This window comes from Anopheles marshallii, chromosome 2, assembly GCF_943734725.1.
Source record: "Anopheles marshallii chromosome 2, idAnoMarsDA_429_01, whole genome shotgun sequence".
Taxonomy (NCBI): domain Eukaryota; kingdom Metazoa; phylum Arthropoda; class Insecta; order Diptera; family Culicidae; genus Anopheles; species Anopheles marshallii.
This window is the reverse complement of record NC_071326.1, coordinates 7,157,958-7,185,347: the sequence shown is the minus strand read 5'-3', so window position 1 is coordinate 7,185,347 and position 27,390 is coordinate 7,157,958. Positions and strand designations below refer to the sequence as shown.

At 46.1% G+C, this 27,390-nt stretch overlaps 8 protein-coding genes across 8 annotated transcripts in view; 3 read left to right on the top strand and 5 right to left on the bottom strand.

Annotated features, from left to right (window-relative positions):
• The window catches only part of LOC128715792 (ataxin-2 homolog), a 37,223-nt gene extending 29,824 nt beyond the window's left edge, over positions 1-7,399 (top strand). Inside the window, exons 2-8 of the mRNA XM_053810712.1 lie at positions 4,340-5,657; positions 5,731-5,950; positions 6,030-6,286; positions 6,398-6,559; positions 6,776-6,971; positions 7,037-7,123; positions 7,208-7,399. Of these exons, the coding sequence (XP_053666687.1) occupies positions 4,340-5,657; positions 5,731-5,950; positions 6,030-6,286; positions 6,398-6,559; positions 6,776-6,971; positions 7,037-7,123; positions 7,208-7,399 (2,432 nt within the window). The remainder of the gene's footprint in view (positions 1-4,339; positions 5,658-5,730; positions 5,951-6,029; positions 6,287-6,397; positions 6,560-6,775; positions 6,972-7,036; positions 7,124-7,207) is intronic.
• A 4,006-nt stretch (positions 7,400-11,405) lies between these two features.
• Positions 11,406-12,526, top strand: LOC128719083 (complement component 1 Q subcomponent-binding protein, mitochondrial). The gene is made up of 5 exons (XM_053812704.1): positions 11,406-11,634; positions 11,741-11,891; positions 11,955-12,145; positions 12,216-12,304; positions 12,374-12,526. Exons 1-5 carry the CDS (start codon positions 11,406-11,408, stop codon positions 12,524-12,526), a joined length of 813 nt encoding a protein of 270 aa, XP_053668679.1.
• A 668-nt stretch (positions 12,527-13,194) lies between these two features.
• LOC128707856 (TP53-regulated inhibitor of apoptosis 1-like) lies at positions 13,195-13,533 on the bottom strand. Its single transcript, XM_053802815.1, has 2 exons — positions 13,387-13,533; positions 13,195-13,293 (listed from the first exon to the last, which is right to left on the bottom strand). The coding sequence occupies exons 1-2, from the start codon at positions 13,531-13,533 to the stop codon at positions 13,195-13,197; spliced, it is 246 nt and encodes an 81-aa protein (XP_053658790.1).
• A 681-nt stretch (positions 13,534-14,214) lies between these two features.
• LOC128706746 (putative ammonium transporter 2) lies at positions 14,215-17,564 on the bottom strand. The gene is made up of 4 exons (XM_053801689.1): positions 17,095-17,564; positions 15,278-15,673; positions 14,979-15,211; positions 14,215-14,906 (listed from the first exon to the last, which is right to left on the bottom strand). Exons 1-4 carry the CDS (start codon positions 17,562-17,564, stop codon positions 14,215-14,217), a joined length of 1,791 nt encoding a protein of 596 aa, XP_053657664.1.
• A 1,648-nt stretch (positions 17,565-19,212) lies between these two features.
• LOC128709796 (zinc finger and SCAN domain-containing protein 21-like) lies at positions 19,213-20,602 on the bottom strand. The gene is made up of 2 exons (XM_053804815.1): positions 20,480-20,602; positions 19,213-20,403 (listed from the first exon to the last, which is right to left on the bottom strand). The coding sequence occupies exons 1-2, from the start codon at positions 20,600-20,602 to the stop codon at positions 19,213-19,215; spliced, it is 1,314 nt and encodes a 437-aa protein (XP_053660790.1).
• A 311-nt stretch (positions 20,603-20,913) lies between these two features.
• On the bottom strand, positions 20,914-21,523 carry LOC128709852 (uncharacterized). Its single transcript, XM_053804876.1, has 2 exons — positions 21,454-21,523; positions 20,914-21,368 (listed from the first exon to the last, which is right to left on the bottom strand). Exons 1-2 carry the CDS (start codon positions 21,521-21,523, stop codon positions 20,914-20,916), a joined length of 525 nt encoding a protein of 174 aa, XP_053660851.1.
• Positions 21,524-21,703: 180 nt separating this feature from the next.
• Positions 21,704-23,033, bottom strand: LOC128709847 (zinc finger protein 691-like). The gene is made up of 2 exons (XM_053804871.1): positions 22,929-23,033; positions 21,704-22,867 (listed from the first exon to the last, which is right to left on the bottom strand). The coding sequence occupies exons 1-2, from the start codon at positions 23,031-23,033 to the stop codon at positions 21,704-21,706; spliced, it is 1,269 nt and encodes a 422-aa protein (XP_053660846.1).
• A 309-nt stretch (positions 23,034-23,342) lies between these two features.
• LOC128709795 (nucleolar protein 6) lies at positions 23,343-27,129 on the top strand. The gene is made up of 4 exons (XM_053804814.1): positions 23,343-25,872; positions 25,939-26,567; positions 26,639-26,932; positions 27,007-27,129. The coding sequence occupies exons 1-4, from the start codon at positions 23,343-23,345 to the stop codon at positions 27,127-27,129; spliced, it is 3,576 nt and encodes a 1,191-aa protein (XP_053660789.1).
• The last annotated feature ends 261 nt before the right edge of the window (positions 27,130-27,390 follow it).

Sequence of the window (27,390 nt, the reverse complement as noted above, 5' to 3'; positions counted from 1 at the left end):
TTCAGTTTCCAACCTTAATCTCAAGCGTTATCCACACAGAAACTTCTACATATATGACCCACAAAACAAGTCGCTCGGAATCGCTTTCACAAAATCATTCCATTGACGTTCAGTCACATTGGGTTACAAATCTCGGTTACAAATCTCTCGGTGTGAGTTACCTTTGCGCCATCGTATCGTACACACGGTGGAAGTACCGCTGTTGGTTTTACTCGCAATTGATATGCATGACAGTAGCGACGGTTCTGTACGGTAGCTACGCCGCGCACTTTTCTTCTGGCATTACAAAACTTTCCCATCCGGTCCACCCCCTTCAACCGTGGTGAAATCATGAATATGGTAAATTACAGCTCGCGCGCCACTGTACCAGGACGTCGATGGGTGGAAGACAATAGTGCGCGTGCTGACATGGAAACAGGTGACGTTGTGGTCCATATTTAAATGAAATTCAACATTTAGAAACAGGAGCTAGAACTAACCGCTGTTGTTGCATTCGTGTAACGTGTGTGGCAAGGCAAGGCCCCCGAAAGCGGGACTTTGAGTTGCGGCAGATGCAGAACCCGAATGTCGGCAGCAGAGCAAACCTTTCCAATCGAAATGTCACGTACTTCATATCCGGGACACCGTCAAACACAGCCCGGGAATGGCCGTATGGCGTTCCCCGATGGTCCCATTTCTCAGCAGACTCAGCCGTGGCGTGTTCGCTAATCTTTCAATTAGGTTTACTGTGGCGTACCATTTATACGCGATCGTTCACAATCCGGGCCCTGATAGACCGTAATCACCAATTGATTATGAAAATGTACAAATAACCATTCGAGCCCAGCGCCAGCACATCCCTTTGATGACGTACGAAGAAAGCTTTGGCCGCTTTGGAAGGGTCTGGGGGTTGATTTGTGGGTCACAACCAGTAACAGGTTGCGCGGGGCTGTTGTTTGCTGCGAGATGGTTTATGGAGGGTCGCGTGAGTCAAATCCACCGACGAACCCAATCCCGGGCACGTTTGGACGGTGTGGAGAAACGAAGCGTAAGCTTTGGCACAAAAGCTGGGCGGTTAGGTCTGACTTTACCTACAGTTGCTTTGCAGGTTCCTTTACGCCTTTACGTCCTCATGGCTGGCATGGATTTAGTGTAGGGAATTACCACGTTTTACCGATTGCTTACTAGTTTGCTGAAGGTTACAGACAATTTTTTTTTACCTTCACCTGTTACACCTTCCACCACACCACTTGTCTACTCGATGGCCATCTTTCTTTTCCCTTCTGCGTTGGTTTCTTGCTTTGTTCATCGCCTTTTTGGACGCGCTTTAAATCCGATTGCGATTTAGTTTTACTGTTTAACCTACATCTTTGTTTTCCGCTTGTGTTGTACCTTTTTTTTTCTTCGTGCGTTACGCAGTTTTGTTGTTGTGGGGGCGCGTTGCAAGTTTTTTTTTGTTTCGGTGGTTGTTTTGTTGGTAACGACCATTTCCACTTACCATCCGTGCACGTAACGCACCTGATACAGCATGAAAGTGGCGTGTTCGTATCGCCATTTATATACAGCAAAACAACGCAACGTGCAAACTGCTGCCGAAATGTTGTAATGCACGATTATTTAATCGACAACTCCCACAACGATAGCCATTTTATTTTTCTGTTTCTGCTGTTGCTCTATTGCTTTTTTCCGATTTTTGGTGTGTGAGTGGTTGTTCTTTAGCGCCTTTTTTCGTGGCTTTTAGGTGGCGCTTCCACCATTAAACTGCTTACGGAAGCGCGCCTAGTGGCCGTAAAAGTTGGCCCCCCCGATGCAATGGTGCCTCCTTCACCGTTGGCCACTTTGGCCAAATTTGCGTTGATTTGTAACTGTGCCACACTGGCCCCTTATGCGGGGAGGTGTTGAGGGGGAGAGGGGGATTCGCGCAAGGCGTGAAAACTAATCGGATGGGGTTGAAGTGGGTATGCCAAATGTGGGAGAAGGCAATGTTTTAAGCGGGAGGAACCGAGTGATAAAGTAACGCCATTTAAAATGTAATGAGAGCTTTAGGCCGCCGCAGAAAAAAAAACCACACAAACACACACAAAGCAAAAAGAAAAGAAGGTTATGATGATGATGATGGTTGGGCCTTGTTCCGGTTCATATGCAACATCTCTTTTGCGGGTTTTAGTAGCTGTGTGCTGTTAATGTGCGAACACATGCACACTTGTCGACACATTAATTTGTCGGTAGTTTTCCCCCTTTTTTCCATACAACAAATTCATCATCGCAAAGTCTGGTTGGTGTGGTTTTATTTAGATGAACCTGCTTGTTTACTGTCAGTTGCATGTAATGAAATGTGTTGTTCGTGGTAGAACATCATTAATTACGAAGCTCGTGGCATGGAAACAAAAAAAAAAAACAATGACACATGAGTAGCAAAATGTAGCTCTTGTTTGGCAATATTTCATCACAATGTGGTTGCAAATAAACGGTAATTCTTTGTTGTGCTAACAATTCATCATGCAAACCACTGTTTAGGCGCGCATGTACTACTGATAAGCGATGCTTTGTTTAGCTAATATTGTGTGCATTGGTTGTATGATATTTTTCCCTTCGTTTGGGCTGCTTGCAATTGTTTATTGTATTTTAATAAAATTTTAACTAATAATGGGCGAAAAATGATGGATTTTGGAACATAATTTACATAAGCAAAAACTATACACTTGTAAATGCAATAAACGGAAGCCCACGTTGTATGTGTGGTGGGAAAAGTTTCAGGTTATGTATTATGAGTTCTGCAATGTTCAGTAAGTGCTGCAATCTGATAAAATCCGACATCATAGTTTATACATTTTTAGATCAAATGATAGAGTAGGGATCTTTTCTTTATTCTTTTGAATCGTTAAATTGGGAAAAATGGTAGATGTAAAAGTTTTTCAGCTTTCTCAAGCTTTTGTAAAGGAAAATTTGTGTTTTTTGAAAAGCTTCATCAACTTTCATTATTATTCAACAACTTATCATTCTCCCCAGAAGCTAACCAAATCAATTACTCACCTACGTTTTCTTGCTGCATACAAGAATTATCACACAAAAACAAATATTTCCCTCTACGATCAATATGGAAATGCATGTGTGTTTGCAGTTGTTCGCCCTTTTCCAATCTGCTCTACTTCGAATGGGACTTTGTCAGCCGGCTGTTCCTTGCGAAAAACAGGACGTATGTATGGCGAAAGGGCTCTATGTATCGTGCACAGTCGGCTGAATCGTCCTAACCGTCCCTAACAGACAATAAAGTGCAACACCGCACTGAGGAAGGCTTCAGAACACAGAGTAATAACACCATGTCGTTCATAGAATCGTTTAATTGAATGTCCAAAATCAATACACCCCAGTACGGGGACGAAGGGTTCATGCAGCCCTTTTATGCAGCGAACGCGAATGGTGGTAACCTTTCGTAAAAGAAGCGACAGGTGAAGCACATTGTGTTTGCTGTCAGTCTCGTTGGGTGGGTGGTTTGGTTGTCCGTCTGCGAGGCAATACTGTCGACGATCGACTGACGGAAATTGGAACTATGCATTTGAAACCAACCTCCAAGAATGTGTCATCAGTTACTGATGATTGGTTGAACTGCTGTGTTCCCTGGATATACAAAAACTATGGGTGATGTAACGGCTTAAATGAGTGACTTATCGGACAAATATTCTGAAAAGACATAAGGAATGCGGAAGAGCATATTACCTATCGTATGTAATTAATATGAACTACCTAACGCGACAGGAGCTCCCGCTAATAACACAAATGACACCATGTTCTTCTCCTCCCCCTCCTTCACTCATCTGTGACACACGGCCCCTTCGGTGCGCCCGAATCTGGCAACCAGAATGCAAATAAAACAATCGCACGGTGGTGTCATACGGGTTTCCTCCCGGAGTTAACCATGGGAAGTGTCAACAAACAAACACGAAAGTACAAAAATGACGAGTACTCACTAGAAATCCTCGATGGTGTTGGGTGTTGTTGGAAAGGCCAGCTCCTCTGCCTGCCCGCAACATATCGTGTGCGAGGCGCGTGCTCGCAACTCGTTTCTCGCTCAGGCGCGCATCCCACGACCACACCACCACCACATCCTTCCAGCCAATCGATCGATCCATCGACATCGTGGCGAAGGCAATGGATGATTGCCCACTTAAGTGGCGAGTTTGGTGTAAACGATTCGTCATCAGCACGGGGCTCGGCACGATAAACATGGCTGGTACGGGGCGGGCCGGTACACGGAACACGTTCCGAACCATGGTTGACACGACGACGATTTTAGCATACACCCACCAGACACCGTTCGGAGCGGAGATACTCATTTGTGCGTTTTCGTTTCATGTTGCAGATGTCGATGTGAGGGGTGTTCCACGGTTTGATCGAAGCACCAAACCTTCATCCGTCATCGGCACCGAGCAGCAGCAGTACCAGCCGAGGCGGTTGCAGCACCAGCAGCGATCATTCGAGCTACAGCACTCGGTGTCTACGTGTGAACAGCAGCGGCGGCCGCACCACCAGCAGGTGGAAGGTGAGGAAGAGGACAGTTTGCTAGTCTCGCGCCGCAACTCCACCGGAAGCAGCGTGGCGCTGAACGGAATGAACAGCCACACGGCGGCAATCAATCTGCAGCATCCGGGCACGGGACAGACGGCAGTGGTTGGTCACCATCGAGGCTTCTCGTCGACGGTCGTTGCCGCCGCGAACTCTGCCGCCGCATCCGCCTCCGCCACCGACTGTCCATGGTTTTTGCCGCATCAGATGCCGCCACCGCCGACGGCACCGGCCCGCCAGCACAAGCGGCCCGCCCCGCAACCGGGCGGTGGCAGCGTCGGTGGCGGCGGACCCGGCAATCACATGCAACCGCCGCAGTTCATTAGCCCACCTCCAGCACCGCAGCAGCAGCACCACCAACAGCAGCAGCAGCAGCAACAACAGCAACATAGTCAGCAGCCAGCAATCGTGCCGCCACCGCAATTACCTCCACACACCGTTAACCCGAGTCTCAGTTCCATCCACCACCCGGTGCAGCAGCAGCTGGTTGCGCCACAGTCAGCACAGCAGCAGCAGCAGCAATCCCATCAGCCACCGATACCGCCACATCCAGCGGTGCATCACATACCAAAATCACCGAACCAGCATCATCCACCTCAGCCGCAATCGATGCCGATGCAGACATCGTCGGTGCAGCAGCACAACCCGGTGTCGTCGGCAGTTGGTGGCGTGCTGACCAACAATCACCATCCGGCGGGACCATCCGCCACCGGTACGAGCGCGACAGGACCATCGACGACGACGGTGGCGGGCAATGTCGCTGCCAGCCTGATGTCCACTTCCATGAACAGTGCGCAGTTACAGGGACACATTCTCCAACCGGTCGGTGGTCTAACCGGTTCGGCACTTTCCATCCAGCAGCAGCAGCAACAACAGCAGCAGTCAGTAATACCGCCAGGCACGCAGCAGGTGCACCACATGTCCAACTCGTTGCACGGTCCCATCGGTATACCGTCGGTGGTGGTCCCACCGGCTGGGCACGATGGAAGCAATGGAGTTGGTGGTCCCGCTCCCGGCTGGAACTGCGTCCCGGTCGGGCTATCCTCACCAACAACCTCAGCGGCGGCAGCTGCCCAGCGGAGAGCGGAAGTGAATGCAAAACTAAACGCCATGCCGTAAGCAATAGGAATTCCGTCTGCCTAAATCGGGACCTGTCCGTTAATCTGTCTCTTTTTCTTTTCCCTTCAGCTGGTTCCATGGGCGAATAAAGCGAGAAGAGGCAGAATCGTTGCTGAAACCACGGGAAGATGGATTGTTTTTGGTACGCGAATCCACCAACTTCCCGGGAGATTACACGCTCTGTGTATGCTTTAACGAGAAGGTTGAACACTATCGCATCAAGTACGTGGACAACAAGCTCACCATCGACGATGACGAATACTTCGATCATCTCGGACAGCTGGTGGAGGTGGGTAGCCAACGGCTTACGCGTTACATAAGACAATTCCTAAGTGGCTGGATGTTTTTTTTTGTCTTCCTCCCTCCAGCACTATACGCTCGATTCGGATGGGTTGTGCACAAAGCTGATGAAAGCACTGCCGAAGGAGGAATTCTGCGTGAAGGACTTCCAGGACAATGGGTGGGAGATCAAGATGGAGGATCTGCAGCTAAAGGAAAACATCGGCAAGGGAGAATTCGGCGACGTAATGCTTGGAATTCTCAAGGGTGAAAAGGTGGCGGTAAAGGTGCTGAAGGATGCCGGCCGTGCGTCCAACAAATTCCTGGCCGAAGCGGGCGTAATGACGTAGGTTTTTCTTGTGGCTTTTGCTTCTGGTGCAATATCCACTGCGGAGCTTTGCAGAGTTTTAGGAATTTTACATGTTGTGTCTTTTCTTTCGCTCCCATTCTTCTGCAGTACATTGGAACACGAAAATCTTGTCAAGTTTATTGGGTTGGTGTTTCACGATAAGTACATCTACCTGGTGACGGAGTACATGAGCAAAGGGTCGCTCGTCGACTATCTGCGATCGCGCGGACGGCAACATATTAGTCGGAAAGATCAGATCAACTTTGCCTAGTGAGTACCAATTCAATTGAAGATTTTTGAGTGCAGGTGGTAAGGTTGGAGCCATTTCTGAAATCGTTTCGAGTTAAACTGGAATGTGCGGAACTGGACCTCTGAAACTGGAACTTGCGAACTCAAAAAAAAGATTCTAAATTTACCATTTCATCTCTAAAATCCTGTAAAGGACGGTAAGACTCATAATAACATCACTTCTCTCACCTCTTACAGTGACACCTGCTGCGGTATGGAGTATTTAGAGACCAAAAAAGTGATCCATCGTGATCTTGCTGCCCGTAACGTGCTGATTTCCGAGGATTGTGTCGCAAAGGTGTCCGACTTTGGATTGGCACGAGACGAACGCTACACCGGTGACAGTAGTAAACTTCCCATCAAATGGACAGCCCCGGAAGCGTTAAAGGAAGGCGTAAGTGTCTAAAAAAATCGATGTAATTTTGCATTTACTAATCATGATTTTTATCTATTCTTCAGAAATTCTCCAACAAAACGGACATGTGGAGCTTTGGTATTTTACTATGGGAAATATATTCTTTCGGACGTGTACCGTACCCACGAATTGTAAGTGTCCGTTTATACGTATTGCAGTGTGACACTGCACTTGAACGCATGATTTTATCAATTGTTATTTTCCTATTTCTGCAGCCTCTAGCTGATGTGGTGAAGCATGTCGGAAGCGGTTACAAGATGGAAGCACCAGAAGGTTGTCCACCGGAAATCTACGAAATGATGCGACAGGCGTGGGATCTGGTGCCCGACAAGCGTCCAACGTTTGCCGAACTTAAACGCCGTCTGTACAACTGTAAGCGTGAAACAGCAAACACGTACGTCACGTAAAGTGAATCCGGCACAAGGGTGGCAGACTGCTCTGGCGTCTCCATTCAGCAGCGAAACACACAAGTATAACGCGCAAATAGCTGGTGGTAAAGTCATCGGTACAACCGAAGGAAGGGCATCAGTAAGGCTAAGAAAGGATATTGTAAAAAAAACAAGAAACAAGCAAAATAACAGGAGATTTCTTCCAGCTTCCCAAACGAGAGAATCATACGATCGGTTAGCAAAGATTGGTTCATCCTTTCGTTCCTCGGTTTTGTTTACCACGAAACTACGCTGGAGGCGAAATTTCAGCCGTGTTTTATCGTTATTATTTGCATTTTTCTCGTAGTGAACATTCTGCCTTCTTTAGCGGATGGTCGTATGTTCTAGCTAGCGATCGGCAGCCGCCAATGGGAGTTGGCTATAAGTTTTCCTATCTCATATCTTACCGATTCTGTGTGGTGTGTGATCCGTGTTGTGTTGTCTATTTTGTAGACCTTTGCACACCAGCTGCAGCGGTCGCATGGATATTTATTTTTTGTGATGTTAATGTTTACTACCCTTTTGCAGAACTCCTGGCCGGAACAAGATAACTGTTCTTTTAAAGAATGAAAAAAAAAAACGATTGTACTATTGGGAATATAAATAGGGGGACGAGTTGTATTAACGCAAAGTGAACGCAGGGTGCAGAACGGAACCGCAACAATAATTATCAATATGATATTCATATTTGTAATTTATTTTCATCCCTTATTGTATATGATAGCATGCGAATTCTGCACACCCGCGTACCGTCACAAAGCCATCGATTCCTTTCATTGATGTTTGCATTCCTTCATGCGCTTGTACGCATCTCCCACACATCTAATAATCTCTCGGAAGCAGGGGCAATCAAAGATCCAACAGAGTGGGAGCAACTCCTCCTGCTCAGGCATAATTTAAGAGACAGTGCAAACGCGCAAAGTACGATCACGCGGGCAAGACGTTGAACCACTTTTACTTTTAATGCAAACAAAATGAAAACAACCACACAAAAGTACCCCACTAGGAAAGTAAACGATGTAAAGCAATTAAAAGCATAGAAATGGGGAGGGTAGCGTAGTAAAGGGACGGTATATCGATAAAAAAATGTAACGCTTTACACTTTCTGAATTCCTAACGTAATACTGATAGTATTTAAATCAGAAACCAAGAATCAATAGAGCAAAATCGAAACAGTCGGCACGTGTATAAAGGATTTAAAAATGTGGGTGATTAAATTATGGATCGTTTTGTTTTTTTTTATATTATTATACTTATTATTATAAATACTGCTACTACTACTATTACTACTACTACACTTACTACTGCTGCTGCTATTATTATTACAGTGTTGCAAATTAATTCCATTGTATGACTGAGTGTTGAGGACAAGCCGAGGGCCGAGTTGTGTGCTTGTGTGAGTCAATGGGTTTTGTTTGTTTAAGGATAATCAGTACAGTTTTGTTTGTTTACTTACGTACGGTTACGTGTAAAGCGATGTTTAAAAAAAAAAAAGAATCTTGTGTACTTTAATTGGCCACCTAGCAGTTGCGCAGTGTACAATAGGAGTGGGAGTGCATTGTTTTTCTTTATTTTAATTTGTAAATGAACGTTTCGTTTCAAATCGTTTGGTTAACTAATGTTTTAATCCGGCCTGCGGCTAGAATGTAAGAACCCAGCTACCAGTAGAACAGAAGCAAAACAACACAACGTTACGGTGGGGTTACGCGGGTACGCACAACGTGAGCAAGGCGCACAAGAAGACGTTCGTCGCGGCTCAATATATATTTTTCCAACGCGCATCTCCCTGCAGAAGCGAAGCCATTCGTGACCTTCTGGCGCTGTTTGTTATGTGCTGCATTTTATTTATAAACAAAGGAGCTAGCAATTAGTGAACCATACACGCACTCACACACATCCATATTTCCTACACTTCTGTACCGTTAAAGCGCTCCCGTGCGCGCGTTTGGTGCCGACTTTTTTTTAAACATGTAGTGTACATAGTTCCGTAAGTTTTGCAGCAAATTATGTGAACGGTGTGAATTGTCACGAAATTGGATTGTAAATGCATATTAAGCCACAGTGCAAAACGGGACAGAAATGAAAGGCTAACGGCTAGCGATTGTTTGTCGGCCATGTCGGCTCTGCGATTAAACGGAGAATGTCATCAAAGACTAGAAAAAGAAAAACAAAACCCAGAATCAGTTATCATCCATCAGCCTTGTTACCATTCCAAGTAAAACGACGATTCAAACCATCGTAGCACAAACATGAAGCTTTAAGCGAATGGATGATCGCTCGCGGAAAGCCTAACGGTCGGCGCACTGCTGGGCATATCACTCTGTTAGTAGTCGAAACTTCCTGTTCCAATCCATACCGCAAACATGCAAATCATTCAAAGTCCAACATTTAAAATGAAACTCATATGATCGATATAGTCAAGCTAGTTGAAAGGGAAAACTAAACCTGCACCGTGAGGTAAATCAGTAAAAAACGCCAAAATATCATTACACACGTGCTAATAGAGCGAGTGCAAAAGATGAAACAATCTACCATAATTGCTATAAAGGGCTTGATTTCAGAATAGCATTTTATTCATTGACTAGAATAACGAATATAATAGCAGAACTAGCAGCCGGTGAACATACACGTAGTCTATCAAGGAACCAGCCATTTAAGCAGAAGCAGTCTAGCTCGTCAAACAAGTGCAAACAACCAATATCAAATGGGAATCATCAAATTATCAGAAAAAAAAGAATGTAATGGAACACCTCCACACACGAGTCAAACCCTTTTCAAAGAACATATGGAATCGAATACAAAGTCATACAACCGATAGTTCAAATTTCAACATAAACATGCATATGTAAAGCGTTTCGTAATTGAAAACCAGCACTCATTAAAATTTCAGCCAAACTAAAACAGTGCATCAACAAGCCGGATAAAAGAAACGCGCAATTATCATTTTCATTCGGGCCAAGAAATATATGCGGTTTAAAATTTAATCAACGCACAAACAGAACCTTGAAAAAATCAACCGATAAGAAGGCAATACATGAAGCTCCTCTCCATCATTGCGTTGAAATCCTCCCACTTTCATACACATTAGAATGAACGGTGGAAAGCTTTGAAACCATAATTACCTTGCTACGTGAAGTAGGAACGACCCGAAACAGTATGAAACTGGGTGAATTATGCCCATTTACTAATGGATAAATGGGTTGCGATTACGAGATGGAAGGACACGGCAAAGGTATGTTCGCGAAGCGGGTGTTTGTGTACGCTTTGGTGTATGTGTTCATGATGGGAAGCGTGTGTGTGTGTATCGGATGGCATTGGTGGGGGAACTAGGAAAGCGACACAATCAATGGTTGTTAGGTAATGATGCACCGATCGAATGCTGTTACAAAACAACCGAATCAAAACGGAAGGTAATGGTGCAAAGTGCGTTAGGGAACGTTATGGAAAGCAGTGTGGAAACTATATTACTAGCAATGGGTACGACAGGAGAGTGAAAATACAATTAAAATTCTATTCAGCAGAACGGAGGTTTGCGATATCGGAGCAAGAATACGTGAAAAAAAAAACAGGCAAAAAAATAAAACCAACCAGTACATTGGAAATTATTCAAGTAAATATAATAAAACAGCAAAAATCCTTAATAATCCTGTGGTTTTTTATGTTTCAAAGAGTATGATAATGTAGTTCCATGTCGAATGAAACAGCTTGTCCCATCAGCACAATACTCTTTTTCATTTTTGGTCCAACTGCTTTTTCAAACGATCTGCAATTTCTTCTGGTGAGTCAAATGTCAAAATGTTCATATGCGATCAACTCTTGGACCAGTTGACCTAACCTGCTGTAAACGCGCGAGCAACGTGCATTTGACAGCAACCTCGTGGTAAACAAAAAGCGGTGTGAGTGTACTAAAGCGAGCAAATTGCTGGCAAATTTGCAACAAATTTCACACAGAACGGTTAGATAACGCAAAATATATACACTCAACATGTTCCGCAACATTCGCTTACTGCGTTGGGCTGTTGGTAAAAGCTGCACCACCGCCAAACCAACCACGACCATCGGTGCATCGTCCCAGTGGAACGCCGGTATCATTGCACAACCATGCAGCGGTATTGCAACATGTGCTATCAAGCCAGTATCGGCGATTCCGGGCGTGAGTATTAACCAGCATAGCGCCATCTTCTCTATCGCCAGTCGAAAGATACACACCAAGGGTAAGCACAATGAATGTATTCGTTTAGCTTTAATCATTATAAACACGATGGCAAACCTATCTCCCGATGGCTTATGTAATCATTCGACAACGTTGTCGTGTTGCAGGCGAGCGGGAACTGGTGGAGTTTCTGGCGGAAGAGATCGTGGCGGAGAAAAAGGCCAGCCCAAGCGCAACCATCCCTACGTCCCTGAATGGATTCGCCATCACGGCCAACAGGGCCGAAGTGGAGCTGACGAAATCGTCCGAACGCGAAAAGTAAAGCACCGTGTTTGAGTCGAGGTAGCATGAAAATGTTAATGAAAATGTTTTCACTTCTAGGGTCACGATTTCATTCAACGTGAACCACACGGTAGATATGGAAGGTGAGGAAGCAGAAACCACGGAAAACAAGCCAGAATTTTCCGCCATGAAAAGCCGTCCCCAGTTTGAGGTGGATATTATGCGTGGTGGAACCACACTGTCGTTCACGTGTTCCTATCTGCCCGGTGAGGCACAGGAAGGAGAATACAGTAAGTAGCTAAGGGCATGAGGTTTAAAAGTAACTTCAAGGGTTGGTGCTAAATCATTTTCCTCTTTCAGATGATGTGTTCGGCATCGATGAAGTAACCATTTTCCAAGGTGAATGGAACGACAAGGTGTACGCAGTTGCTGGCGATGTTCTTGATGGGGTAAGTACGAGTTTTACAACAACTATAGACCAATCAACTAATAAAATCAAATCTTTCCCTTTGTTTCAGTACCTTTACGATCTGTTGATGAATTTCCTCGAGGAGAAGGGCATCAGCAACGAGTTCGCCGAGAAAATGTCAGACTTTGCGAGTGCATACGAACACGCCAAGTACGTGGAATTGCTCGAAGCCATTTCGAAGTTTACCGTAGAGAAGAAATAGCTTTGTCCTCTTACCGGGAGGTAGGATGCTCGACAAATACCATCATCACGTTTGTCATATTGATGAGTTTTACACATTCTACAATGTTCCTGTGGGAGGGATATTGTAAACAAGGAATCCATTACTGCATTTGTTATCGTCTGCTAGGGAAAGAGAGTAATCCAACTCAGTGTCATAGTTACGTAGCGCATCTCATCGTACAATAAACTAATTAAACACCAACACCATCGTTTTTTGTTTAATTTTGCATCAATTATTGATACGAATATGTATTTATTATCAACAAAAACAACCTATTTTATACGCAACACGCGTAGAACACTTGTGAGGGAGCAAGTTTCGCTACAGGACACAATGAGTACTGATTGATTTCATATCCCTTTTAAGCTAATAAAATCCAAGGAATGATGAACGGTTGTCAAGGAAACGCCACACTCAATCCATCACCATTTGTGCCCACAACCACAAAGGTTTTATCACTGTATCGCGCAGCTGTACCGAAACATGGTAGCTTTTGGGGATAAAACGATCATACATTAACTAAAATTGAACTTTTGCTTGCTTATTTGACTAGCAGTCTGGTCGAAGCGAACGTATGTGTCACTCGCCGGCAATTACAGGCTCACACGGAGGAGGCCATCCATCAGATCGAGAAGGTGCGCAAGGCTTCAACTGTCCTTCGGTGGCGGTTTCTTTTCCTCATCCTTTGTACCAAGGTAATCATTTTCGATTTCCTTAAATTCGATGTGGTGCTGCTTCATGGCTTCCTGCAAGAGGTTCAAACGTGTGCGTCAGTGGAACCTCTTATAATGCTGTATTTAGGGCGTCTTTTATCAACGCAATGATAGGACGAAACCCACCTTCACACACTGCTGATAAACTTTGAACAGTGGAGCACACAGCGAATCGTCCGTATCGCCTTTTAGAAATCGATCCGAAAACCAATTGTTGAAGCAGTTATCGTAATCCTTTTTCAGTTGCGTACAGTTCTCACCGATGCTGTTCATCGTATTGCCACGCCGTGCAGGACAATTTTATGGACTAGTTTTTCCGAACTGCACTTAACTAAGGTTCTTTAAAATAAAATTTTCCTTGCTGTACAAATACCCGCCTTTCCGATTGCACTGTTCTGGCCTATCGCGGTAACGATGTGTTGTGTTGTTGTTTCAAAAGCTGTCAATGCAGGTGCGATGTTTATCAGCAGGTGTTCAAAGATTCAAAACACGTTGAGCGGCGGATAGTCAGTTTTGCAGTGGTTGCGTATGGTGCGTACTAAAATGGGCTGTGATATTCATTTCTCGTGAAAAAACACGTGGTCTCTTGTAATAAAAGTGTATGCAAGCGTCCTTTCTGATCAAAACAATGATGTTTTTACTTTTAGTGACCTGTGATCGTTTAGAGACCAGAGATCGACAATGGACTTTGTTTTAGAAGCGCATAAACATTACTCCTAGTAAATACCAATGTAGCTTGGCCATTTGTTTCCTGAAACATGTTTAGTATTTGTTTTAAGTGTTTGTAGTGTTCAGTATTAGCATTAGACCTGATTATCCTGAAGTTTGTTTCTCCATGTTTACTACTAATGTTACACATAATCTACAACAAACATATCTATAATACATTTTATTGGACAAAAAAACTTGTACAACGCAAACGATGGGATTCAACACACGAGATCCACGAACTGTTTAATCGATCCAAGCAAAGTTACGATCGGTGTTCCGATCGGTAGCGCCTACTTGATAACTTCGCTCACTTCCGATCACGGACAGTTGGTGCACTTCTTTGCCTTCTGCTCCTTCTGCTCCACTCATCTTCACTGAAACCGTACCACCATCCCGATCGTATCCCGCATTATCCTTACCGTTCCCTTGTGCCCTACCCAGAAAGCTCTTGGTACGGAGACGCGATCCGCTTGGCTTTAATTTCATTGTTCCCGTCTCTACCCGGTCGGCAAACTTATCCATTGCCTCCCTCCACTGCTGTAATTTCTGACTGGCGGCTTGGATTTCGTCCACACATCGGTCATGGCCAGGATTACGTCCGATCGGCGGTGCATCGATCACATCATCCAGATCGAGTTGGATTGGGGCAAGTGCGGAGAGTGCTCGCGAAATACCGATCTGTGTGTGACGTATCCGGTGCTCCATCAGATCAGCACCGAGCAGTTCCTCGTTCGGGTCCATCCGGATTGGGACGACTTTGTTGATCAGCCACAGCAGCACGAACGTCGAGCAGACGCCCCAACAAGCGAGACAGAGTGCGGAAAGCGACTGGACACCAAGCATATACCAACCACCACCCTTGAACAGTCCCGATCGGCCACTGGTGGTGTCCATGCGTAATGGATTGTCCGCAAAGAAACCCACCGCTAGCACTCCTATCGTAGAAAATAACGTGTCAAATGTGAGGGCTACATATTGTACTACGGTTTAAATGAACTCTAACTCACCCCAAATCCCGGCAATACCATGGACGGAACTAGCTCCAACAGGATCATCGACACCCATCCGATCAAACAGGGGCATACCGAAGCAACACAATGCGGAACCGATCGCACCGATCAGGATCGCTTCCCAAGCGTGATAAAGATAACATCCGGCCGTAACTGACACGAGTGAGGCCAGAATACCATTGATCAGATCTACCACATCCATCCGTCCGTCGTTGTTAATCATGGAATAACTGGGGAGGACATTCAAATAATGTCAGAGGTCTGCGAAACGAAGATCATCGGATGAGAATACTTACATGATGCTAAAGCTTCCACCACCAAACGAGCCCATCATTGTCATCACAGCGGCACGGGCCGCATACGCCCACTTCGCACCACTGACTCCGTACGTACTGCCCGAGTTGAACGCCAACCAGCCCCACCACAGGACAAACAGACCCATGCATGCGTTTACCGGATTGCCGAGCGGTAACGGATCGGTACCCTTCGCGTATCGACCCAACCGTGGTCCAAGTATTGCGGCCGAGGCGAATGCCGATGCGCCGCCGATTAGATGTACCGGGCCACTGCCCGCTATATCCACGACTCCCAGGTTTTTGAGGAATCCATGCTCACCCCAAACCCAACCGGCCGGTATGCAGTAGACGATCGTGTTGAAGAAGGAGAAGATACAGTACGCTTTGAAGTTACATCTGCAAAACAAGGTAGGTGGAAATTTGGTTTCAATTTTGAACTGTAGAACGCACTTTGGAAGTTCAACTACAAATGTGCGCTTAGTATAATTATTGATAGGAACACTAAGATTGTCCAGTTAAGAACATTTTCGCATTTGGCTTGCCACGTAAAGGAATTCTTTGAAGTCCTACGGTACGCTGTTAACAAAGAGATGCTACGGTTACTTGGACCAAGAAGCCTTGAAGATATCAATCTAACGCACGATCGCATAATCTTACATAAGTGTAAATGTTTTCTATGTCTTTGGTCGAATAAGTCTTCACATTTATTCACCAGTAAATAGGAGATTAACTATCTATTAATCCAGGGTGTAAGTACCAAGATACGTGGGTCTGAGTCCTCCCAAATGTATCCCATATTAAACATGAACGAAGTTTCACATAAACTTCGTCGTGTGAAAAAGTTGCTCAGCAAGTATTTCAGCCGCGAAATTACCACGGAAATTCGACTAGAATATTAGACGAACCAAGTCAAGAGGATGATACCCTCAACGATACTGTGTCTCAATTTTTCTTTAGGATATCCTTAAGAACTTCTGAAATTCTACTACTCATTATGAATAATGCCTTGAGCTACAATTAACTTAAACTCTTCTACTTTGTCTCTTTAAGTTGATGCACTGCTGCAATAAACAATCTAACTATAACTTGCACTACCTGACCACTACTCCATCCCAAACCGAGCATCACTGTCCACGCTATGTACACTAATAGACGTATTTAAAGCCTACGCTTTAATTGGCACGGAATACGGAACGATTCCAACCAACCCGGGGTTGTTTTTAAACAGATTCGTATGTCGCGTTGTCATTTAAAATTGATAGCCTGGCTGTGTGTCCGTGTGACTTCTAACGTTTGGTGGGTGATTGCATGATTTAACGCTGTGTCCGTGATTAGTTTCCAGTCACACATTCGGTTAGCCCCATTTGACCGTGAATAAGCGATGACTGTTGGTGGGCAATGAGGACTATTTATCCGTTGTGTGTATAGAACCAAGTTCTGCGGCTGAAGGTCAACTTCAAGATGGTTCCCCAGACTGGTAGACATCATCGATTATGCATATCAGGAAGACTTTGGAAGAGAAGTGTCTACAAGAGACATTAAATTGCTGGACTGGACGTCAGTTTCAATAATAGACGAGAGTTAGCTAAACTTGACCCGTAAATGATGTTTGGCGTTCGATCTTTATATCTGAAATCTAAGTCATCCTACGCGTATTGTATATCTAATGTAGATGTCTTGCTTCTTTGGAGGAGATGCGATCCACAAACTTAACACATGTTGGACCTAACACACAAAGCACGACACTCTTGGACCGCTTCTGACTAAAAGCGTCTTTAGCTGAGTATCTGAGCATTATCGAACTAGAGATCGAGTACCTTTCCGCCATTGCGCCACTGACGATCGTGGTGGCGGTCGTGGAGAAGGACAGCTGAAACAGGAACGCCGCAAAGATCGGCCCGAACAGTGGATCACTCACACCGGGATCGATCAGAAAGTCACCGAGCGCGACGAACGGATTGTTCAGCTCGCCGCGTCCAAAGGCCATCGCGTACCCGAACAACCAGTACGTGAACCCGCCCAGCACAATGTCGATGATGTTCTTCATCATGATGTTGACCTCGTTCTTCACCGAGACGCAACCGGACTCGAGCATCCCGAACCCGGTCTGCATCGTGAAGATGATGAACGATGACGTGAGGACCCAGTTCGTGTCCTCCACGTTCAAATCGTACAGGCCCGGTATGACGTAGCTGTTGTTGCGTGCCAGCGACTGAAATGCACCCGGGATCGGTGTGGTTGGTGCACCCGCTGCCGCCGTCCCCATTGTTGGCGTGACGTTGGCCATTGTAGTATGGGATGGATCAGTGGATTCTCTAGCGCATCACACCACACTTGCAACACTTCTGGGAGAAAACGCCTCTAGCCGGAACACCTGAACAACTCCCGCCAAGAGTAAGCTTTGCCCGACCTCTCGGCATGTAAATCCGATCACCGTTCGGCGACAACTGATTCATCGACGGTTCGGTTGTGCGACCGGTAGTGTCAGCAAGTCGCAAATTTCGCTGATGCCTGGTCATACCCACCGCAATCTGTGGCCGTTCTTACTTCTCGGGAATACGCCTTTCGGCCGCTGCTCTAACGTGTGTTGTCTGTTGTGGATTTCATTAAAAAATTAGATGTCATTAAGCCATTAGCCCACGGGGCAGTTAATTCGGTCCGCGTGGACATGCAACGTTTTTCCGCTTTTCCGCGGGACCGATTGCGTGCCGTGCCGTTGCAAAACAATTGCCGGCGAACGGCGAGAATCAACAACAGGCGGTTCGATGCTGTCGCGGTTTTCCCGCGTCCGTACCCGAATGAAGTCGTAGCCGTCGTGCCGCATTGCTGGGGTAACCATCCGCGGCGACACTTTGCCCTGTTCCTGTGACGAAGCTCTATGAATGGTTGGTGGTGCTAAGTTTGTAGCGTGCGTGCTGCCGCCTATCTACCGGTTGATCATTTGCCGAGAAGATCAAAGTACCGTGACCGAGACACCCGGTGACTGTGACCATGGTATCATTACATTCCGTCGGATATTCACCGCCGGGCTTCGATATCTCGTTGGCCAGTTTTGGTTGCTGTTTGTTTATGACCGAACGCTCGCTATTTGTACCTAATTTGTTCCCGATTCTGATCAGCTCTGTGCGTTTGTCGTTGCTCACCCAACAATGGTTGCGGTTTCTGTTTCCTGTCGATCTTCCAACATTGCAATACGGGTTACTTTAAGAAATTACTCATTAGTTTGTTACGGTTGTTGGGTTGGTCCAAGCGCGTGGACGTCGTAGAATAAGCTTTGGGACAAAATTTCACACGCGTTCCATTTCCGTTCCATGGTGTGTATGTTTGTGCGGAAATTGATGGTTCGTGTCAGCTCTTTTTCAATTATTACTGCTGTGAAAAGCGATACAATCATACGGTGAGCTCTCCGCGTAATCGTTCGAATGTGGTTGAAGAATGTTAATTGAATTTCGTATTGTTGTTTCGTTGGTTATCCTTGGGGAGTAGTCCAGTTAGATAAGTCTTCACTGTAAAGCTGTTTATTTTAACAATTCTTACAATATAAATTAGCTTTATAAGGATACACCTAAAACGAAAGAATAATTATGTTTTCCTTTTAAGGAGATATTGCTTCGGCAGAAGAACTTATGGTATTTCCCTCTACGAAATGATTCGCATTTTAGAATTAAGAATTTTCTCAGGGAAATGAAGATCTGGTCTAACAATTGGATTGTTCATATAAATGAAATTGGGTTCAATTTCAAACCCATCGTATTGAACTCTATTAACTATTGTGTTATAAATTAATGTAAAAAGAGCCCCTAACATAATTTCGGATGCACGAAAGGCAACGGCCATTAGCATTGGAACCGCCAATAAGCATCTGGTCTGTGTATCCCGCATTATCAAACATAAACCTTTCCTCGCTATAAACCCTTCTTCTGCTTGTGCCCGCCCTACTTGGACGCCTTCAGCGACCACATCATCATGCACCGGCGGCTGTTCATGTGCCGGCGCAGATCGGTGCTGGTGGTGAACCGTGCCGGACACTTGCCGCACTGGTACGGCTTTTCGCCATTGTGAAACCGAATGTGTCGCTTCACGTTCGACACGTGCGTAAAGCCCTTGCCACACTGGGGACAGATGTGGGGCTTATCGCCCCGGTGCAACCGTTCGTGTACCACCATCGAACTTTGCTGATGGAACCGTTTCGGGCAGACACTGCACTTGAACCGTTTCGGCGTAACGTGCGTGTAAAAGTGTCGATTCAGTGCGGACCGGTGCTGGAAAAAGCGGTTACAATCGGCATACGAACACTGGAATGGCTTCGGATCGCTCAGGTGCGTATTCTCGTGGGCTGCTTTTGCGTCCGGTTCGCTAAACTCGCGATAACAGTACCGGCACATCAGTGCATTAATCTTGCCCGAAAGTACCCGGCGATACTTGACCGCGTTCGTGTTGTCTCGGCGTATTTTCTTGTGTTCCAGCTGCTGGTGCTGTTTCAACGCCGTCCGCGTATGGAACGTCTGTTCACATTGGGCACACTGTGGTACTACCGACCCGGAGCCGGTGGGCGTATCCGCCTTTTCTTCTGTTTTACTGTCGTGCTCTTCGTCCGAGTCTTCACTGTCCCCGGAAAGGGATTCCCTCAGCCCAATATCGTCCAACGATAGTTCCAGTTCCATTTTCACCACATCAATCGACGGCACTGTCGCGTCGTGACCGCTTTGGTTCGTTGTGCCAATACTATCGTTTAGCAATGAAACACAATCAAGCTGCGGAACATCGGGCGCTAGCGTCGGTTGATTTTGAATGTCTTCCGGATCCGGTGGGGATTCGGATTTGATCACAAACTCATGCCTACTGGGTGGATGTTCCGTGCGGGGTTGTATCGATCGGCGTTCTTCCACCGGGACATGGCTACTCTCTCCCAGCCGTGCCGTCATGAGGGGTTCCGGAGTCATTCGAGGAGCGGTAATAGATTCGTCACTGGTCGGTGTATCCTGTTGACTGTTGTGTGTTGCCGATCTTCGCGGAAGGCCCAAACCCAAACGGTTGATGTTGTTGTGAATACACTTTTCCTTGAATCTGTGTGCTATCCGCAGCTCATCGTAACATGGTATGCAGAGTTGATCTTTGGCTTTTACCTGAACAGGTGAGAAATGGATCGCATTAGATCGATTTTCGTTTCGACCACTAACGCAATTGGTCATTGTGACTTACGATAATTCCGGTCACGTATGTCCACAGACGATCGACGCCCCGAGGATGTTGGTAGATCGCTATCATGCCGGGTTCTTCGATGTGACACGCTACGCAACGGCCACGACTCATGATGGAATTCATGTTGTTCTCTTACGCCTATTTAATGTGATTTCGCGAGCGGCAAAAGCGTCATACTGTACAGGAATAAGGCTTAAATTTGTGATAAAAATGTTCGTCCCCTTTGCAACAAACAAATAATGTAAACAAACTGGCAGACGCATCACCATTGGCACGAAACTATCAGGTTAGCTCATATGCAAGCTGTAGGTTTTTGTCATTCTCCATCATGTCAAAACTTGACATTTGTGTTGACGTGCGGTTATTTGAATAAACGATGACCAAATGTCAGCACTTGAGTTGAGTTTATTATAAAACGATGAAAATGTTCTGCTCTACAGCGTAATATCTTCAATGTCAGTTATTTCTTCTGTTTCCATCGTTGTCTCCGTGTTTGTGGCCCTACTTTTCATGGCAGATTCCACATAATAGTGCACGTGTTTTATTACCATTTCCCCTTGCTTCAGACGATCGTAGTTCTGATAGTATGACAAATCTTCGGTGTCGGTTTGTTTCTCATAGTGGAAGCAAAATGGTTTCGCTTGCCCGCGTTGTATATGCTGAGCTGGCAGGGTATCCATTTGGTAGGCTGCACCATTAGCTTGTAATTCCATCAATATTTGAGCTATCAGCGGGTTAAGGTTTATTGGACCATTATCTCCTCCCAGTGGGACAGCGTTAGTCGACAGAGCTTTAGAAGAGCGCGACAAAAACCAGCTTCGTCGATCAATAACATTCCGTTGATCTTGTATGGTAAGGACGTATGTTTCATTGCCGAATACTAATGGAACTGGATGGTTGAAAGATATTACCCAAAAAAAAATGAATGATTAAATCGAAGTATAACTTTTAAAGAAAGCAAACAATATACCTACAGTGCACTGGTTCGGAAAACATTTCGCTACAGTTTTGCTCGGAATTCAATAGTATGGTTTGGTGATTCATTATTTTTTTCTATTATACTTTCTTTTTAAATATCCTAAATATTTTACTTAAAATAATTTGTACTCAAAATTTGGATGCTACTGCCCTCTCCTTTAAAAGTCCAACGATTGATTGCAACTAAAAGTGCATCGTCTACTACGATCGGCAATTTCACTTTTCTGATAAATTTCTATCCAAACATTAGTGCCGTTTTATCATGTGTCTTCGAAGTCCACATGTATCGGCAAACTTTGCTTGACAGGATCCACATTCATAAGGCCGTTCGCCCGTATGCGTCCGCCGGTGGATCGTTAGCTTTCCGGTTGAGTAAAACCCTTTCCCGCATTCGTCACACTTAAATGGTCGATCGTTTGTGTGTGAGCGCATATGCACCGAGCGGGAGTAGTGTGTCCGGTACGATTTGCCACACATCTCACACGGATATGGCCGCTCACCATTGTGGAACCGTATGTGATTCTTGAGATTGCCACCTTCCGCAAATCCTTTACCACATTGTTTGCAAACAAATGGCTTTTCGCCATTGTGCGTGCGTTCGTGTGCATTCCGATTGCCGTGCGTGTGGAACCGCATCGAACAGTAACGGCATCCGTATCGCTTTACCGTGGCATGAATCCGTACGTGGGCCCGCAATCCTACCCGATCTTTAAACGCACCGCCACACCCTTCGTGTACACATTTGAATGGTTTCGATTCCGTTTGGTGCGTCCCAGTGTGTTCGATTTTGTCCGCTAAATTATCGAACTCTTTGAAGCAATATTCACACATAAGGCTGTGTACTTTTGGGAGTCTTGGTAAGGATTCCCTTTTGGTTTCCTCCCTACCTTGAACGAATGAAGTAGTCGGTTGTTCATCATGCGGATGTTTGCTGTCATTACTACTCTTTGCATCTCTAGCAACATCGACAGCTCTCGAGTCGGAATCACTTTTCCTTCCATCATCCATATCAACCGCTAGCGTACAGCTTTCGTTTTCATCCTGTTCTGGTTCAGTGATTTCTTCGCTAATCTCAATATCATCTTGGTGGAAGTTGTCCATATCTGCAATAATCTCTTCTTCTTTAAAATTACGAGCAGAATCGGTCTTTCCTGGCTGTGTAACGGTTGTGTTAGCTTTTTCCTTGTTGCGCTGGGTGTCTTTTCTATCTTCATGTGAAGTTGATTCGCTACACGTTGTGGAAACATCGTTACTACTATTTACACTCTGCTCGGACATTTGTGGAGGTTGTATCATCTGCGCCTTAATAGTTGCGCGAATTGCAATGTTCTGCTTACATCGTGTTTTAAAGCGATACGCTATTTTCATATCATCGTAACACGGCACGCAAAGGTGATCTTCAGGTTGTACCTAAAACGATAACAAGTGGTTTAATGGATGTTAAATTGTACGCGTTTTGCTCTCTCTGTACCTCTATGTCCATCACCGTGTGAAACATCTCATCCAACCCATTCGGATGCTGAAAAATAGCTATCATGCCATTATTTTTCACACTACACGACACGCAGGTTTGCATCGTGGACAGAATATGCACAAATTCGTATTCTAAAATTCAGTATTGAAGCTGCACTTGTTCGGAGCAAATCGTCTATAAACAAATCGGGCTTGCGAAGTAAACAAACCACTGTCAATGTGACCCGGTGGTGTAATTCAAAACGACGGCGTAATTGGGTGGTGTACCGGAGCTGTCACTTTCGGCATGCTTCGCGTTTCTGTCAAAATAAAAACAATGTGCGTTTAGCGAACAAGTTGCCGGCACGTTTTCTCCTCGTAGTTCCCAGTGTTTCGTCGTGTAATTTCAGCAAAACAACATCCCCATTTAAGCATGAATCGCGTCAAGAAGAAATCGCCGGGAAGTTTGGGTATGTTGAAGAAAAAGAAGGACAAAAAACGTCAAGTTCACGAAGAACCGGACAATGATTCGTACGACTCGATGGTGGACAATGGAACCGATGAGGATGAGGATGCAGATGAAGGTGACCGCAATGGAAAAGCTGCTGGCGATGGAGACGAAAGCATGGACAGCGGGCTCGAAAGTGGTGCCTTCGTGCGAATTACCAACCCATCGAAGAAGGTGCTTTCAAAAGCCACGAAACGTAAAGTGTTGGCACACAACGAAGAGGAAGCGCACCGTAAACGTGTCAAAGCGATGAAGGAACTGTACAAACCACCCACCGTGGAGGAGATAAATCGGTTGAAGGAAACGGAAAACTATTACCACTCCAATCTTTTTCGCATGCAAACGGAGGAGATGTTGAAGGAAGTGCGCGTTACGTCCAAGGTGGGCCGATACGTGCAGGTGTGGCTTGAGCAATTCAAAGAGTTTCTGAGAACGATCGAAGATGAGGCGAATGATCGATGGTTGCTCGAACAAGACTACGACGGGTTCGAGTTTCCACTACAAACAACCGCTTCCCACCAACAGATGCAGGAAGTTCTGGGCAATGAACGGTTCCGATTTCTTCAGCAGTGTCACATACGCACTATCGGTGGATGCGATGCAATGTTGCGCACCTCGTTCGGTAAACCACTAGTGATAGATTTGCTACTGGTTATGCCGGAAAAATGCCTCCACAAGGAAGATTATCTAAACCTACGCTATCACTACAAGCGTGCGCACTATCTTTGCACGATTGCAGAACACTTGCTGAAACAGTCCGGAAAGGAAAAGGTTGTCTCGAGCGTTCGTTTCGAACCACTAAAGGGAGATCGCTTAAAACCAGTGCTCGTAATGCGACCGTCTGATGAAGATTTTGAGAGAAAGGTGCTTTTCCAGCTGCATGCCGTTGCCGATGGAAGCCACTTCCCGAAGAAAAGATTCCTTCCGCACCGAAACAATGTGCGACCGGCAATGATCGGGAAAGGCGAGTCGATTCCGACGGAGGAGTACGAGAACTTGCCTACGCCGCACTACAACGCTTCCATTCTGTACGATTTACGGTTGGCAAAAAATGCCGAAATGCTCGAAAGTATAATCCAGTCGGATAGCGTACGGGAAGCAATTATTCTGCTAAAAGTGTGGATCCGCCAGCGACATTTCGATCGGGGACGTTACGGTTTCGATGGTGCATTGGTGACGTTCTATATCGCGCAACTGTTGCAGAGCAAACGCATTTATCCAAACATGAGTAGCTACCAGATTATTCGCCTATTCTGGAACCAACTGGCAGGTAGCAGCTGGGATAAGCAGGGAATTTCGTTCGACAGCAGTAGTCAAGAGACGCTAAGCTCCTTCTTCCGTTACTACGATGTGGTGTTCATTGATCCGCTAGGGATGCTCAACATTGCGGCTAACCTCCCGGTGGACCTGTACCGTCGCGTACGGCACGAAAGTGCACTGGCCATTCGCATGCTGGATAATCACAAAATTAACTCCTTTCTGGCACTGTTTCTCGCGAACTATCCGGCATTCACGCAGTACGATCAAATCGTAACGGTGAACGATTCCCGGCTCATCGCAGCCACAATCGAATCGTTCGCGGAAGATGTGGATAAACTTGATTACTTGGGTGACGCTCAGGCACTTTTCGTACGCATCGTGGAACGCTTGCTGCGCAAAGGACTTGGTGCTCGCGTCTCATACCTGGTACCGTTGGCAGTAAGCCTTAAACTGGGAGAGTGTGCCATGACGGCAGAACCACGCTTGGTACTAGGGCTCTCACTTAACGGTTCGGATGCATTCAATCTGGTCGATAAGGGTCCGGAAGCGATCGATGCAGCTGCCAGCGAAGCATTCCGTTCGTTTTGGCAGGGAAAAGCCGAACTGCGCCGCTTCAAGGATGGTTCCATCACGGAGTCTTGCGTGTGGGGTGAAGCGACCGATCCGATCGGCCAGAAGCGCTTGATCGTACGATCGATTGTGCGGTTTCTGCTGCAAGCCCACCTGGACATACCGGCTAAAAAGGTCGGATACTTGGCCGCTCAGTTCGAGTCCGCCATTACACCGTACCCTGCGAAGATGCTGCACGAGACGATCGAGGAGCGGTCGCTGGCCGTGATACGAGCGTTCGATGCGCTCGGTCGAATGATGCGCGATTTGGAGAAGCTTCCGCTAACGATCAACGCAATACATGGAACGGATCCGGTATTTCGGTACACCGATCCGGATCCACCCAGGCCGACGGCAAGCGGACTGCGCGTGAATGGACAGTTGGTGTTTCTCAGTGGCAAACCGATTCACGCAACGATTCAGCTTGAAGCCAGCGGGAAATGGCCGACAGAGTTGGAACCGATACGTCGTTTAAAAGCAGCGTTCTATCTGCGTATTGCCGACAGCATGACCCAGGTGCAGGGAACATCATCCACCGACAGACCACTGGCGCAAGCATACAGTGACTATTTGGATGTGCTTTATGGTAAGTAGTATGGGATTCTCATCAAAAACGCACGTCATTTACCGTCTTGGTCCTTTCGTTCGACAGATAAGTATCTCTTCCGGTTCGTGATTATCCATCAGCGTGAAATCAGCATCCTACGCGAGTATCTCTCCGACAACAAGGTGACGCGACTGCAACAGGAGACGGAAGAAAGCATTGCGCTAGAGATGCAGGCCACGATACTGCCAAAGCTTACCGGCATCTTGCACGGTTTACATCAGCAATACTTTTCGTTCGGTTCCGTTGCGGCCATCGCGAAACGTTGGCTTTATTCGCAGCTGATCGACCCGTACCTGTGGCCGGACGAATGTACCGAGCTGCTGCTCGCTGCCCTTTACCTCAACCAACCGTTGCAACCTCCGGTACAGCCGCAGGCGGGATTCATGCGGTGGTTGCAATTCATCGCGTCGACCGACTGGAGCAAAGATATGATCGTGGTAAATCTTAACGATGAGCTGTCGAACGAAACGATCGATGAGCTGGAGAAGCAATTTTACGAACGTCGGCAAACTTTCCCCCCGCTCACGATCATTACACCGTGCGATGCGGGAAAGTATGGATTGTTTGGACGCAGGGCACCGACGGCAGAGATACTGAACCGGGTGACATTGCTAGCCCAGTCGGCCACACAACTAATCGAGATGAATATCCGTACGCTTCAGAGCAAAATACAGGTAGACAACAGAGAATACCCGGCCCGGCGAAATGCCTTAAACTCATTCCAATTATTTTTCATCTTGCGCAGAATTTCTTCGTACCATCAATGGAAGGTTACAATGTGATTATTCATCTAGACAGCACGATCGTAATACCGATTGGCATACCCAGCTCGCACGAGGTAGGCATTCAAAAGACACCGAGTCTGTTCGCGAAATCTTCCGACAAGGAACCGGCGGCCGGTTTCGATCCGGTGCACTTCTACCTGCGGGAGCTTCGGGACGCCTACCGCCAGTTTGCCATCTTCTTTTACGATCCGTGCGGTGGTGATCGTATTGCTGTACTGTGGCGCCCGCAAGCACTAGAGGAGAAACCTTTTACGGTAAGTGTGTATGCGTGGATGGTCGCTAGTGACGAACTATTATTATTTACCATATTTATTATTTCTTTCATTAGATTTCAAACGTAAATGGAAGAATGTTTACGAAGGAAGGAACGCTTCAGCTGAATGTAGATGCGCTAGTGCGTGACTTTGAGATACTTGGTCAAGGACTGGTGCGTCATATTGAGAGACGATAACAAACAACAATTAAACCATGGTTAAAAAAAACGAAAACACCACCTTTATATAGGTCAATAGTTGATATCAGTTTATTTTGGATAGACGGAAAAAATAAGTAAATATAAATCACTATGATCGCGTTCCGTATCATCCCTCTCTGTGTACCCTTAATTTACCATTCACTTTGGTTCCCGTGTTTTGTTACCGTTCTAAAGGAACTCGCATAACCTGGTTATGCTTATTGGCATGCAAACCAAAACCACCCTTCACAGCGTTTG

What these genes read in the sequence shown, in the direction of transcription:
- LOC128709796 (XM_053804815.1), bottom strand. Translation starts at nt 20,602, where the DNA reads ATGAATTCCATCATGAGTCGTGGCCGTTGCGTAGCGTGTCACATCGAA. An exon ending in CATACGTGACCGGAATTATC is followed by an intron (nt 20,404 to 20,479) that starts GTAAGTCACAAT and finishes TCACCTGTTCAG; the next exon opens with GTAAAAGCCAAAGATCAACT.
- LOC128707856 (XM_053802815.1), bottom strand. Translation starts at nt 13,533, where the DNA reads ATGAACAGCATCGGTGAGAACTGTACGCAACTGAAAAAGGATTACGAT. An exon ending in TTTATCAGCAGTGTGTGAAG is followed by an intron (nt 13,294 to 13,386) that starts GTGGGTTTCGTC and finishes AACCTCTTGCAG; the next exon opens with GAAGCCATGAAGCAGCACCA.
- LOC128709852 (XM_053804876.1), bottom strand. Translation starts at nt 21,523, where the DNA reads ATGAATCACCAAACCATACTATTGAATTCCGAGCAAAACTGTAGCGAA. An exon ending in GTTTTCCGAACCAGTGCACT is followed by an intron (nt 21,369 to 21,453) that starts GTAGGTATATTG and finishes TCAACCATCCAG; the next exon opens with TTCCATTAGTATTCGGCAAT.
- LOC128706746 (XM_053801689.1), bottom strand. Translation starts at nt 17,564, where the DNA reads ATGGCCAACGTCACGCCAACAATGGGGACGGCGGCAGCGGGTGCACCA. An exon ending in AGTGGCGCAATGGCGGAAAG is followed by an intron (nt 15,674 to 17,094) that starts GTACTCGATCTC and finishes CTTGTTTTGCAG; the next exon opens with ATGTAACTTCAAAGCGTACT. An exon ending in GGTGGAAGCTTTAGCATCAT is followed by an intron (nt 15,212 to 15,277) that starts GTAAGTATTCTC and finishes TGTCCTCCCCAG; the next exon opens with TTATTCCATGATTAACAACG.
- LOC128709795 (XM_053804814.1), top strand. Translation starts at nt 23,343, where the DNA reads ATGAATCGCGTCAAGAAGAAATCGCCGGGAAGTTTGGGTATGTTGAAG. An exon ending in CTATTTGGATGTGCTTTATG is followed by an intron (nt 25,873 to 25,938) that starts GTAAGTAGTATG and finishes TTCGTTCGACAG; the next exon opens with ATAAGTATCTCTTCCGGTTC. An exon ending in CGCTTCAGAGCAAAATACAG is followed by an intron (nt 26,568 to 26,638) that starts GTAGACAACAGA and finishes CATCTTGCGCAG; the next exon opens with AATTTCTTCGTACCATCAAT.
- LOC128709847 (XM_053804871.1), bottom strand. Translation starts at nt 23,033, where the DNA reads ATGCAAACCTGCGTGTCGTGTAGTGTGAAAAATAATGGCATGATAGCT. An exon ending in ACACGGTGATGGACATAGAG is followed by an intron (nt 22,868 to 22,928) that starts GTACAGAGAGAG and finishes TTATCGTTTTAG; the next exon opens with GTACAACCTGAAGATCACCT.
- LOC128719083 (XM_053812704.1), top strand. Translation starts at nt 11,406, where the DNA reads ATGTTCCGCAACATTCGCTTACTGCGTTGGGCTGTTGGTAAAAGCTGC. An exon ending in AAATCGTCCGAACGCGAAAA is followed by an intron (nt 11,892 to 11,954) that starts GTAAAGCACCGT and finishes TTTCACTTCTAG; the next exon opens with GGTCACGATTTCATTCAACG. An exon ending in CTGGCGATGTTCTTGATGGG is followed by an intron (nt 12,305 to 12,373) that starts GTAAGTACGAGT and finishes CCTTTGTTTCAG; the next exon opens with TACCTTTACGATCTGTTGAT.